Genomic DNA, 14221 nt, shown 5'->3' on the forward strand with positions numbered 1-14221 from the left:
CCCCCTTGTTTCCAATGTGTTGGGCAGTGTGGACAACATGGAAGTGCTCTGGGCTAGGCTGTCTTCCTGTGAAGAGCTAACACCCTCTTCTGGTCTCCACAGGCACCAGGCACATGTGGTACACATATATTCAGGCAAAACACCCATACACACAAAATAAAATGAATTTAAAGAAATTCGGAAGAGACTTCCTCACTGGACTTTAGCTGTGTTGGCCAGGCCAACATACATCAGTTGTCACTGTTGTGACAATTATGCTTCACACTCTGTCTAATTGAGGAAACGGATACCATGTCCTCTTCCTTGTACCAACCTGTGTGCATCCAGAGTTCACTGAGTCACTGGCTCCACCACGGAGCCAATGGCAGGGACCCACATGCTCTGTATCCGAGTTGCGGCCCCTGACTGCTCTGACCAGCAGCGTGCTGGAATTGGGGTAATCTTGGATTTTTTGCCTACCTCGCTGTCTCTCAGCAGCTCTTCAGAGGTTACTGTAAGGACTTGACATCAGATTATCTTCTGACCACGTGGGAAATGCGTGGTTTCTGCATTTCCCACAGTCCATTCATGTAAATCAGGTCCTCACCAGCACAGGCAAGTGTCTCAACTCCTAAATGCCCCATTCAACATTCCCCATGTCACTATAATATGAACAACTCAAGCTGGCCATGGGAGCTCCAGCTATAATTTCAGCACTTAAAGGGCTGGAACAGGAGGATGACTGTGTATGTGAAGCCAACCTGGGCTACACAGGGAGTCCAAGGCAATGGTTCCTGGGCAATGAATGAGAGCCTGCCACAAACCAAAACCAACGAATAAAAACAAATGAATGACTTGGGCACCCCTGCAGAGCCCTGGCCCCGAGAGCTTACCTAGGGCCCAAGAACTGGCCTGAGGAGCACACTGGCTGAAGAATACGCTGTGTGTTACCCTGCAGTCTGACTGAGTCCACGAGAGCATGAATGTCTGTGACCTAGCTGCAGTCTGCCAGGGTGAGGTGGGTGGGGTGGATTTGCAGATCTACATCAAGGGCTTGGCATGTCAACAGTCATGTCATGCCCAGCTTTGCCATTAGAAGTACCAGGGACCTGGCTAGTCATGCTGGTCCTGCCTACTCTGGGATGCCCTGGCCCTTGGTGAAATCAACCCACTCATGGAAGCTGGCCTTCTCCTTGGCCAGATTCCTCCTCTACATGCATGTAGGGCATAATGCTCTGGAGCTATCACACTAGGGAGTGACATGACCAACGGCTGTACCCTCCTATGACCTTGGAAAGAGCCATGCTCTGCAGTTCCCTGTGGGTCACCACCTCAGTCCTTCCTGACATCACTTCCCTCAGATGCCCTCCCAAGGGGCATCCACCTGGCATCCCACATCATCCTTTTCCCTCTTGCCCTTTACACCCAAGGCTGTCCGCTTACAGTGTTGGGATAGCATCTGTCACCATCATTGCCTCCATCACTCTCACCTATGTTCTCGCTCACCTGGATGTGAAAGCCTGGAGGCACCATGTCCTTACTTCCCCCAGGTGTGAATATGTCTAGTTATCAAGGATGTTGCCTCAGACGCAAACCTACTGCCCCTGACCAGCTAGGGCTTCGGTATGCATCACAGCCTCAGGTGCTTTAGCAATGGGCTTCCTCAGAGATGATCCTCTTCTGGATCCTTAAAGTGAGATTCTTAATTAGCAAAAGGCTCATGAGACAGGATCCGAGACTGGGTGTGGTGGCACAGGCTTGTCATCCCCGCACTTGGGAATCAGAGGCAGGGGACAGCTCTGCTCAAGTCTGAGGTCAGCCTGGTTTGCATAGCGAGTTCCAGGCTGTGAGGACTACACAGTGAGCTCTCAAAAGAACAAATACAAAACTAAAACCAGGACCAAACAAACAGCAAAACAAAGTAAAACAAGCCAAGCATCGGTATGAGCAGACACACTCAGACACGCACACGTCAGGGATGCAGAGGTCTACAGAGTAAACAATGACATACCCATGACTGGCTGTTAGCCTGGCTTCTGCTAAGTTCCCACACATACCCCCGAGAGGTTTGTGTCACATTCTGATGTGATGAAGCAACCTGGGATGGAGACGGGGTGGGGTGGGGGGACGCGGAGTCGGGGTGTGTGGGGGTGCTTCCATGCTACCTGTTTCCCTATCACCCCCACCCCTGCTCCAGCCTGAGACTGCTCTTGGCAGCTAAGCAAGATGCTGGGATGACCAACTTCATTACCCAAGGACTGGTACTCCTTCTTAACCAAGACAGCCTCTAACCAGAAGGACCAGAACCGTGGATGGGACACACAAATGACCTGAGCCTGGCCCTCCCCTGGGCATTTTCTAACACCGGCAAGTTTCAGAGAAAGCTGGGCCCCAGTGAGTAAACTTTTCACGTTCACCTTCTACCGGGCCCAGAGAACCTCCAACAATGTGTGTGATTGTCATGCTCAGGGTCACATTCACAGTGGAGGGAGGCTCAAAGCTGGCAAACAAGCCGTGCAGGGCTACACAGCCCAAGGTCAGGCCAGCCGAAAAACTGGAGCCTAGGAAGGACTCCAGAGACAGGGCACAACCCTACCCAACAGTGATAAGGTCACCTCCTATGACCAGCACAGCACAAGGGGTAGCAAGATAGCAAGATAGCCATCCACACCACCTACCTTTCCAAAGTGCTGCTTCTGTTTAAGCCACTCTGTGTCACAGTCTGAGTAACATTTAAAAAAAAAAAAAAGGTTTGGTATTTTCTCACTGTCCACAATCTACTCTTCCACTGCTCTCTAGCAGGCGCCGGTGGTCAATTCAATGCTCAGGAAGAGGTGAGTCAGGAGCACCGAGCACGCTTGCCCAACCCCGCTGCCCTGCCCCCAGCACTGCTGATCTGCGGCCCTGTTCTCTGTTTCTGCTCCAGGGGGCCTCAGGCAGGCCAGCAGTAAGCAATCTTTCGAGTCAAGTCATGGACATAGTACTTGGCTTCCTAGTCTGGTAGACCCCAGGCAGTGTTTGTTGAATGAAGATGTTCAGTGAGGAACGAGCCACTCTAATGCAACTACTGCAAGAAGACAAGAGCTTGGGATCGAGCATGCTTAACCAAGCAAGAAGCAGAAGATGCTGAGACTCAGCTCTCAAGAGCTTGGAGTCACACAGAATGAAGTGGTAGAACCAGCCCACCTGATGGGGCTCAGAAAGGAAGTGAAGGGACAGAGCCCAAAGCTGAGGAGCCCACAGAGACGGGGGTTCTGTGCACAGTACTGACTTCATGCTTATGAACAAGATGCAGCCATGTAAACAGCAAGAGCCACATACACATCAGCAGATTCGTTTTGATCAAATATGTACAAAAAAATTAAACCAGGAGGAGATAAGCAAATGTCATCAAATGTCAAGGAATGAGATGCAGAGACCTGGATTAAGGGAGACAAGAATAGTGTATCTGCTGGGGCTGTTCTTGTCTATCAGGACATGTGTTCTGGTACCAAGTTTACAGCACCTTTGATCTTTACATTGTCTGCCTTAATGGAAGTCAGGGCAGTGGTCTGTTTGCTGAGCACGGAGCTAACCAGGTTGTTAGCGCTCCCCAGATGTGACCCAAATACCTGGGAACAAAAGGGATAACAATCATTTGGCTCAGGGCTTCAGAGGTTTCAGTCCATGGTCCTGGGATCTAGTGATCCTGGGATCTGATGAGGTAGAGCATCATGACAGCAGAACCCTGTGGCGGAGGCTACTTACCTCATGGTACACAGGAGGCAGAGAGAGAGGACAAGATACAGTCTCCAAAAATATGCCCTCAGTGACCTACTTCCTTGAAGCTAGTTTACAAGGCAAAACCACAAAACAATTGGAATAATATTTTCAAAACACCCTGTCAACAACTTTCAGTCATTTCGTTGTATCTTGATAAATCTTTTTGTAAACAAAATAATACAAATCTTTTTCTAATACAAAATAATCTAAAAGGAGAAAAACTATGAATTATTTACACCTCTAATAAATAAACGGATGCTGATCCAGGTGCTGGGCTGCCCAGGACACACCTGTGAGGACCGGTGTGAGGGAAGGGCTGTGGCCCTGCTGCCCCGCCCCCCAGGCCTGGGATGCAGTTCAGTTCCTGGAGTGTTTGCGTCACACGAAGAAAGCTTTGGGGCGACCCCCAGCATTGCACAAACCAGGCACCGTACAGAACTGTGATCCCAGCACTGGAGAGAGACAGGCACAAGAAGAGCAGAAATTCAGGGTCTTCTTCAGCTGCACAGTGAACTCAAGGCCAGCCTGAGCTACACCAAGTGCTGCCTCAAGAAAAGGAAAGAAAGAAAGGAGCCCAGAGACGCCGGCTTCTGCCACATGCATGGGTCATGTACCTGTGGCCTGTTTCCTGGTGCCGCTCAATCGCCCGACAAGGCTGCAGGTGGCTGATGTGGATACTTCTGCTCTGCCTTCAAGTTGAGTTTCTTTCCCAAAAAGAGGGGGGCAAATGTTAAGCCCACCCCCCTTGTTATGCCATCCCTTGCAGAAACACAGCCCCTACCCAACTTTGGCTTTCTTATCACAACCACACTCAGGATGGAGCCATGCCCACCCTACAGGTGCACCAGCTCCCAAGCCCAGGCTTGACAAGAGATGACACTCACTACCAAGCAGACAACGGAAGTGCTTTGGGCACATTTGGAGTTTATTTGCTGCAGTTCCTTGGAGCTAGTTTACAAGGCAAAGACAAACAAAAAACAATTGGAATAATAATAATATTTATAAAAAAACCCTGTCAACAACTTTCAGTCATTTCTTTGCATTTTTGACAAATCTTTTTTTAAACAAATACAAAATAATCTAAAAGGAGAAAAACTATGTATGAATTATTTACACCTCTGATAAATAGACTGATACTGATCCAGGTGCTGGTCTGCCCAGGACACACCTGTGAGAACCAGTGTTCAGGAGAGGCTCTGACCCTGCCCCGCGCACCAGCCTGGCTGGCACTGCCTGGTTCTCTACCAGGAGGCTCAGTTTTCCAGCCTGGACCCTCCTCTGTCACTGTCTCCTTCACACACTCCAGCATCAAGCACCTGAAGCCACTCGAGGCCGGATCCACAGGAGGGGGCCAGAGTGCTGTCCCCACACTCACCCTCCTCTGCAAAGCTATTTCCAGAGGTGCTGACCTCCTTCTGAGATTGGAGGAGCCGAGCTCACACAGCCTAGAGGGGGCCCATGGCTCCTCCACCTGCCTGGAGGCAGCATTCTGCCACCGAGGCCTTGGCCACACGGAGGAGTGTGCCACCTGCTCTGCCTGGACTGGCACGCTGGCCCTGGCCAAGGAGCAGGAGCTGCCCTTGAGAGTCCCTGAGAGAACGGCAGGAGATGCTGGGCTTCATGGCTCCCTTCACGCTGAGTTAGGAGATCAGGGCCAACTCACACATGTGTCGTGGCATGCCATGGGGGGAGGGGACAGAAAGGCCACCTCACCCTTGCCTGACTGCACTGCACGCTGCTGAGCGAGGACCCTGCTCCTGGAGGCTACCACAGAGTGCACCAGAATAGTCCAGTTGGGGATACTTTTGAGGCAGAAAAGACTGGAGCCCCAAGGGGATCAGGTAAAACCTACTCCTTCCTCTAGAACGAGGAGTGGAGTCCTTGGGGAGGAGAAAGAAAAACCAGCTATGAAACAGTCGTCGGCCACCCGGGAGCACGGGTGGCCTCCTCACAGTTTTGGTTACTAGGAAAATGCAGACTCCCACTTTAAAGCGCAGTGGGCCTGGGTACTGAGGCCAGGCAAGGAGCTAGTCACCTTCATCCCACCCCATAGGCACTGGACAGGAGCTGCCCAGACTGCCTGCTGCCTGCTGGGGTCCTGGAGGCCTCCCTGTGTCTGCTGGGCCCTGCCTGCTGCCTGCTGGGGTCCTGGAGGCCTCCCTGTGTCTGCTGGGCCCTGCCTGCTGCCTGCTGGGGTCCTAGAGGCCTCCCTGTGTTGCTGGGCCCTGCCAGCAGCCCTGCTTTTGCACCTCTTGCCCACATAGGTCATGAGGCAGCAGCTCCTGGGGTGCCAGCAGCCCCAGAGCCCCTACTAGGGGAAGCTTCCCAAGCAGGGCACAGGAGGGCAGAGTACAGTGCTACGTTCATGTTTGCTTTACAAAAACAAAAATAAATCTTTCTAGTGCGTGGCTTCTTTTCCTTTCCTCCTTTCTCCTCAGTCCATAAAGTCATCCTCACAGGCATGTGTGGAGCAGAGGTGAAGGCCCTTGGCCAGGAACACTGCGAGGTAAAGAGAGAGCTCTCTGCGGTGCCATGGGGCTGCGGAGCTGAGGCCTGGGACCGTGGCAGGCACTGCTGACCGTGGCAGGCACTGCTGACCGTGGCAGGCACTGCTGACCGTGGCAGGCACTGCTGACCGTGGCAGGCACTGCTCTGCTGCTGGCAGCGCTTCTGAGAGCGGCTGGAGCCCACGGGGGCGGCAGCAGCCCCAGCCCTCACTGCCCACCCTTCTCCCACTTAGAAAACTGCAAAAGCTGAAGCTAGTCTTTAGGAGCGGGCAGGGACTGGCAGAGGAGGCCTCTGCTCTCCTCTGCTTGGCTCCGCTGCGCCCCTCCAGGGGAGGCGGGAGAAAGGGCCAGCTCAGGGGGCTGCCGCGCCCTGGTGCACGCTCAGTGTCTCTTCGTGGACGAGACCTTCTTTTTCCGTGCTGCTAGCATCTCGTAGAAAGGGTCTCTGCTGATGGCAGCCCTGGAGGACAGAAAGGGAGAGAAGAGGCATGAGGGGTAGATGAACCTGGGCTGCCAGCTGTCACCAGGAACGCCCACCCTCACTCTGTCCAAGTGGTAGCTTAAGGTGACACACAGGGACATGTAACAAAGTAAGCGTGGAGGTTCCTGCCTATTTTAAACTAACATCACTTAGCATTTGGGAGTAGAACCATTATACATTCACTCCTCAGCTGAGTTCCCAGCGTGGGGATTTGGTTTTCTCAACCAAGTGACTGTCCTCTGTATCCGAGTGGCATGTTGCAATACTTGCCATTAAGTTACTTCACTCATGGTGTTCAAGAGGCTGGCATAGACGGCAGAGGAACTTCTGGGGCCTATGTGTACCAGCTCCATGTAGATGAGTACTGCTGCTGGGGGCCTAGTGCAAAAGGGGAACAGCCATGCTGCCTGTCCAGCCCAGTAAGGGAGGGCACACGTGATCTGCACTGGACAGTGGAGGTGGCTAAGGCCACAGAGCTGGTGCTTGGTCTCCTAGGGAAGCAGAGTCTATGTGATGCTTAGTTCTAGTGGTCACCAGTGACCCGGAGTCCACAGCACACACATCCCAGCACTCTCCCTGCCGCAGCTCTGGTGAGCTGGCTGGGTCTCACCACCACAGGGAATCAGCACCCAAAGGAATACGGCTAGTCAGAGGCCTTTCATCTTCAGGGGTAGCTGATTCTATTTTGCCTTTTGAGGGACGGCCAACCCCTTTGGTAGGTTGCTTGCCCTTGTACAGCAGTGCCCATGATGCCCAAATGAAAATATGCTGGGAAATGGTGCCAAGAACTGGGGTGGCATCAGTTACTCCTCAGTTATGGGCTATGTTTAACTTCCTCTTCATGCCTGGTACTAGACCTTGCCTTGTTAGTTCTTGGAACTGGAAATCGCACCTCTCTACACCTGTCAGACACAGGATCCCCATGGCAGACAGTGGGCATCTTTGGACTACTGAGTGTCTGCTTGCAGTCTGGACTCTGTTGAACCCAGTGTTAAGATGGACACATGCAATGCACTAGGAGTTTGCTTAGGCTGCTGGGAACCCCTAGGAAGGGCAGCTACCAAGAGAAAGCATCTTGGCCTTCTACAACACCATGAAGCATTTTTTCCCCCAGTGCTCTGTGGAGTAGTGCTTACCATCTTCTGGGCTTTCCCCATGGGGATTGGGATGCAGAGACCATGCTACAGAGTCCCAGCATCTGCACATCCTCCAGAGGCCAAGCCTGAGCTCCCAGGGAAGCATCAAGAATATTTGCAGGGAGTTGTCAGAGGAGATTGGCAGCCCCAGGAGGAGGCCTAGCACCCACAAGGATCCAAGAGGGACTTTAAAGAACACTCTATTTTTCTGATTACAGCAGCAAAAACTTACATCAGAGCCAAAATGGACAAAAATAGCCAAACTTCCTTTGAAAGAGCTTTAAGGGGAAGGAGCCTCTACCAAAGCATATTCTAGTGACAGAAGCAGTGTGTATTCAGATGGGAAGACAGTGGTCCACACAGGCCAGTCAGGGGCCATGCAGAACGTGGTAGGACCAGGGAAAGTGCTTTGAGTCAGTGTCAGACAGACAGTTACTGGATCGAGAGAATAGTTAATGAATTCCCAACAACAGACATGAAAGGACACAGGACACTCCGGGTGCGATCTGTTCCCTGGTCTCAGGTCTTTCCCAGACACAGAGCCAATGCTCAGAGGATGGGCTGCCTGCCTGGCCCTATCTGTGGACCGTAACTGGCACAACAGCTGTCTTTTGAGGACAATGCCTAGGTCAAGGCAGCACGCTATCAGCCTCAGCATCTACCTCAGTCCTCAAGCAGCCCTGTAAGTTGAGAGCGTCAGAGAAGAGATGGGTAACACACCCCCAAACACATCAAGGACTGACTGCACTGGTGACCTGCATCCAAGCCCAGCCATCAGCTTCCTTTCCCTGGGAACTGTGAGTGGTGTCTCTCCAGAGAAAAGCATCAGCCCTTCACACCAGCTTGTCAGCACCTTGCTTGCTCCCTGTCTGATCTTGACCAAAACAGCGCACTGGTTGGAGTCAAGTCCCCCAAACTAATTAGACTAGGTAACAATCAGGTCCTAAGGACGGGCTGCAGCTGGGTAGAAGGCATGTTTGCTATGTCTAGGACACAGAGGCAGCCTGTGACCTGATGGTATATCTTCCTCACTCCCCAGGTCGCCAGGGCCCAGATAACAAGCAAAGCTTTCTAAGGGAAACACTTGCATAACTCCTGATGGCCAAAGTCCCCAGAGTGATGAGTAAGGATGTATTGCTGGAAGAAATAACTGCCGAGAGGGTGTTATAACTTCTGAGGGAAGTCAGACTGCTCAATGGCCATCTTCCTGGTGCAAGGAGAAAGATGCCCATCAACCCAGGTTTCATGTCAGTCCCAGGGAACAATGCTGACAGAAGACATCAGGGAGCTTTGCAAAGCCTCTTTCCAGTCACGTGCCACACTGGGAAGTCCTGTCCCTGTAGTAAACCTCACACTGTGGAACCACAGTTCATGGCGGGACCTGGAGAAGCTCCCTCCACTCAGGCTGGCTGTGTTCTCACAGCACATGGTTCATGACCTGGCATCACTGCGCCGTGACTTTCCAAAGCTCTCAGAACTTAGGGGCTTAGTTTCTGTGTCTATAACTGGGAGAACAGTCTCACTGGATGAAAAAGTACAATAAAGCCAAGTGCCATCCACCGAGGAGGCACCAGGGAGAGATGTCTCCCCACAGACACATAATGGAGGTAAGTGGCTCTTGTCCCCACTCTGGGTCTCTGAATTCCCTTGGTGCCTAGGCTGGAGACATGGCACACTCACGCTCTAACGAGCAGGAATCCAAAGGCCGGCTGGGAAGCAAGCTGGGAGCCCTCCCTGAAGCCCTTCTGAGCTGGAAGGAGAGGACACTGCGACCATCCCCGTGAGTGGGAACCACCTACTTGATGCACTTGATCCACTCCTCCTTCTCCTCGGGAGTCGGGGCTGAGATGCGGTACACAGTGTGGTTCCCTTCCACCACCCGGCCATCGGCCTCCGTCTTACAGGCCTTAATCACCTGGTCTTTGTTGTCAGGGATATAAAGCTCAAAGCAGTTCTGAGAAGAAAATGAAAAAGTACAGTCAGATTTTAAGAAGCTGTTGACCAAGGAAAATGTTATTTATTTTCCCAAAGACTCTTTATTCTTACTTTCAAGAAATATGTATCGGGGAATACCTTCAGAAAATGAAGGCAGAGGACAGAAGTCAGTTGATAAAGTGTTTGCCACAGAAGCACGAGGAACTGAGTTTGATCCTGCATTTAAAAAGCCAAATGTGGGCCAGTGTGGTGGCACACGCCTTGAATTCCTGCACTCAGGAGGCAGAGGCAGGTGGATTTCTGAGTTCGAGGCCAGCCTGGTCTACAAAACAAGCTCTAGGACAGCTAGGGCCATACAGTCTTGAAAAAGCAAAAATAAGTAAGTAATAAATAAATGAATTCGTGAGTGTGTATGTGTGTGCACTTGTGTGAATGTAGGTGCACTGTACCAGCCTGGAACCCCGAGGACAGCCGCGGGTATCACCCCGTCTTCTACCTTGTCTGAGACCGGCCCATTGCTGTTTTCCCACTGCATACACTAGGTCAGCAAGCCTCACGGTAGGGGTGCTGGGATTATGGACACACATCACCACACCCAGCCCTTCTGAGGATCTGAACTCAGGCTCTTCTTGTACTTGTCAACATTGTCTCACACTTCCCATCTCCCCAGCTGAGAGTCTGTCTCAGAAAACCAGGCAGACAGTTCCTGAGGAATGACTCATGTGCATATGTGCAAACACATGTATACCTCTGTGGTGATAGTTTATCTGTGTCTCCCAATAAAATTTGTCTGAGGATCAGAGGAAAAAGCCAGCCACTCACTGTATTAAACACAGAAGTCAGGCAATGGTAGCACATGCCTTTAATATTATCACGTGGGAGGCAGGGATCTGTCTGGATCTCCGTGAGTTCAAGGCCACACTGGGAACAGAGCCAGGTGTGGTGGCACATGCCTTAAACTCCAACACTAGTTAACCATGGAGGTCTGTAGGTCTGTACATCTGTACAGACAGACAGGAAGTGACAGAGCTGGGCAGGAAGAGGAAGTGATGTAGCTGGATGGAGAGAGTAAATAATATAGCAGAATAGAAAGGCATATAGGCGTGGGTATACAAGAAGTAGGTTTTGCCGGGCAGGGGTGGTGCACGTCTTTAAGCCCAGCACTCGGGAGGCAGAGGCAGGCGAATCTCTGTGAGTTCGAGGCCAGCCTGGGCTACAGAGTGAGTTTCAGGACAGGCTCCAAAGCTGCACAGAAAAACCCTGTCTCAAAAAACCAAAAAAAAAAAAAAAAAAAAAAAGAAGTAGGTCTCTTTGGAAGCTGAGGGTCAGTAAGGTGAGGCTGGCTTGTGGCTTTTCCTATTCCTCTGATCACTCAGGTTTTAACCCTGATACCTGGCTCCGGGTTTTTTATTTAATAAGACTGTTTAGTAATTTGTCTACACACCTGCACACATACACAAGTATTTTTCCTAAGGAAAAAGCTCAGACTAGAACACTGCAGGATGTCAACTGTGTCTCAGGCCCATGTGTTGGCTGAGATGCTGGCCTGACACCTGCTGGCTCCACTCCTGACAGACAGGAGCATGCACAGAGCTGCAGGTGAGCTGCTCCCATGCCACACACCGCATTAGTCATAAAGCCAGCACCGAGCTATGGGTGCTCACAGCTGACCTGTTAGGAGGGACGGTCCAGTCAGTAGGTGACACTGAGGCAGACAGACAGAACAAAGCAAGGCTATTTGTTTCATCTTTCACTTGAACACTAACGGTAATCAAAACAGGCGGAGGTAAAGGCATGGCTTTGTTTTTCAGGTTCTCATGTCTGTCTTAAAATGCCTTCCAATGATACTCTTTTTAGAGCAAAGTTGTGACCATCCCCTTCTGGCCCTGGGCAAAATCGCAGGAATACTCACCGGCTTTTTGGAGTCTTCTACCTCTCGGATACTCAGATTCTCTAAGGGGATGATCCCACGGGGCTCTTTATCCTGGAACAGGTGAAGAAAGACTTCACTCGCAGCTGAGGAAACACCTCTTTCTCCTCCCTCAGCCCATCCTGACTCCTCCCTCTCAGGCCTGAAGCTCCCAGGTTGGCTTCAGCCACCTTTGAGTTCTACAACAGGACCAGGGTTAGGAGTGTGTGGCAAAGCTGGGAAAAATCCAAAGCCCTCTGAAGACCACAAGGCCAGGGGCCTCAGCAGGTACCATCAAAGTGTACCTGGCAATAACCCATAGGACCTCAAGCAGGCAACATGTCAGCTACTTTCCCTAAGAAAGAGCTTTTCCCCTCTTCCATGTCTGTATCTGTTTTTCCTTTTCCTTTTCCTAGCATAGTTCTGTGCCACTAACTCCTGGGAGTCTTTTCAGGCCTAGGTCTAGGCACTCCTGCCCATGCCTGATGTAGGGACTCCAGCTGAGTTTCAGACTGCTTTTGCTCACTGCACATCACTTGAATTTGTGACCCTTAGGGTGACACTATCCTTTGGACAGCTGCTCCACGATGATCCTCATTCCCTCCTTCACCTCAACTGGTCCTCTGAGGAACTGGCCATCACATCAGCAAGGCCCCTATCAGGGACATACTTCTACCCTACCAGCCAGCTAACCTTGGTCAAGGCCTGTAGCTTCTCAAACATACTGATCAGAGTTACACATGCACATTATGTCAAAAGCAAACCATCCCACCAACTAACCGACCAACCAAATCTAGTTCTGATTGTAAACAAACAAACAAACAAACAAACAAACAAACAAAATGCCGTTAGCCATTTCCCCAGGCCCTGCAGGAACAGTCACCCTCTTCCTGCCAACCCATTCAGTGCTGGCCTGAGGACACCCTCTCTGAGCTGTTCCTCTGAGCTTCCAGCATCATCTACTGAGAAAGACCCAGCTCTTTCTGCCTCACCCCTCAATAATCAAGCTGGAGTATGCTGCTTCTTGTCAGCACTACTCTGCTCCTTGGGCTATGCCACACAGCAGCTAATCTGTACCAGGTAACCTACTCCACACATTTGCTCTCCTTCCCCCAACTCAAAAATTGCCTTCTAATTGGGTGGTGTGTGCACACCCATTACTTACTTTTCTATCAAACAGCACCCAAATCAACTGCACGTGTTTCGTCTTGTCAAAATCTCCTTTCTTAGGCTAATTCATATTGAGTATTCTTCTAACCTTAACTTTGTGGCAAAGTCCCTCTCAGAGCCAGCTGGCCTCTAAGCCTGGGGACATTCTATCCCCAGTTTGCAGCTCTTCCCTATTTCACTGCCTGAGACCCAGTTCCCACAGTTGAGATTTCCCCCATTTTACTGGGCACTGTCATTTTGACAGGGTGCATCTTCCAACAGTATTCTGAGGGAGAGTACCAAGGGCGGGGGAACCCTGTTAAAGTCTCCCATGTTGGAAAGGTTTTCACCTGAGCTCAGATGCATGGAACAGTGTGGGTAGAGAGTGCATCCTCCAGACTGTGACACATGGCACCCTTCAGCTCTCAGGCTATTCTGTGTAAGTTTTTCTGTTGGCTGAAACTGTGCTCTTTGTCCTCTAGGCACTGAGACTCAGAAAGAACATGGACTTGGTGAGGCTCCATTTTCAGGCATGATGCAGGGTAAGCCTGGAGGCACATTTTCCGTTTGAGGATGGTCTGAAGTGATTGTCAGTATCTCACAGCTGTCATCCTCTCTGGGCCACAGGGACCTCTTGGGCCAGCTCTTGTCTCCTGTATCGTTTCCTCTGTGTCCTTGTACTCTTTCTGGAAACAATGGTTCCTTCCAGCCCTTCTACTGCATTTATGACCGAAGTGTTTTGTTTTCACGAGCATGTCTGTCGGTCCGTCCTGGGCTCACTACATCTATGTTCCCGTCCCTGCTTCAATGGGCCATCTCTCTAAGACCAGTCTCCGGCTCCCCACAGTCCTTTCCTCCCCCCTGCAGGCAGCTCTGGCCTCCACCTGCTCTTGGTCAGAAGCCTTCTTAGGCATCTGGACTTGCCAGTCGTATCATTTGGAGAGTGAGGGACTAAGTAAGCCGAGTAAGCGTGTAGACTGCAGGCTCTCTCTGCTCACGAGGGTCCTCTCCCACGGCTGACCAGAGTCTGCCTGAGAGCCTCACAGCCCTCTCCTGGGGTATCAGTCCCTCGCATGGCAGTTACAGAAGGGGAGATAATCACTTACCTGAGTTTCCCTGACCCTCCTATGTGCATACAATGCCCACCCTTAGCAGTGCTAAGAGCACCCCTTGGTCCCGAGACTCACAGTAGTTCCCTCCTGAGGAGGAACCAACCCCCAGGCAGCCACAGGAAGGGTGGCCACCGTCTTCTTCAACAATTCCCAGTCTACTTCCCATTCCTTTCCCCCCTCCACTCTCATTTCCTGGCCACGGGGTGCCTGGACATGTTGAGGACTCCAATGTTGAAGTGGGTTGTCAAGTC

At 51.4% G+C, this 14221-nt stretch overlaps 1 protein-coding gene across 1 annotated transcript in view; it reads right to left on the bottom strand.

Annotated features, from left to right (window-relative positions):
• Positions 1-6390: 6390 nt before the first annotated feature.
• Cyth1 (cytohesin 1) overlaps positions 6391-14221 on the bottom strand; it is an 88988-nt gene continuing 81157 nt past the window's right edge. Inside the window, exons 11-13 of the mRNA XM_059272220.1 lie at positions 11713-11784; positions 9665-9819; positions 6391-6708 (exon numbers count right to left, since the gene is read on the bottom strand). Coding sequence (XP_059128203.1) covers positions 6630-6708; positions 9665-9819; positions 11713-11784 — 306 coding nt within the window. The 3' untranslated portion in view covers positions 6391-6629. The remainder of the gene's footprint in view (positions 6709-9664; positions 9820-11712; positions 11785-14221) is intronic.

The sequence above is a fragment of the Peromyscus eremicus genome, chromosome 8a (assembly GCF_949786415.1).
Source record: "Peromyscus eremicus chromosome 8a, PerEre_H2_v1, whole genome shotgun sequence".
Taxonomy (NCBI): Eukaryota; Metazoa; Chordata; class Mammalia; order Rodentia; family Cricetidae; genus Peromyscus; species Peromyscus eremicus.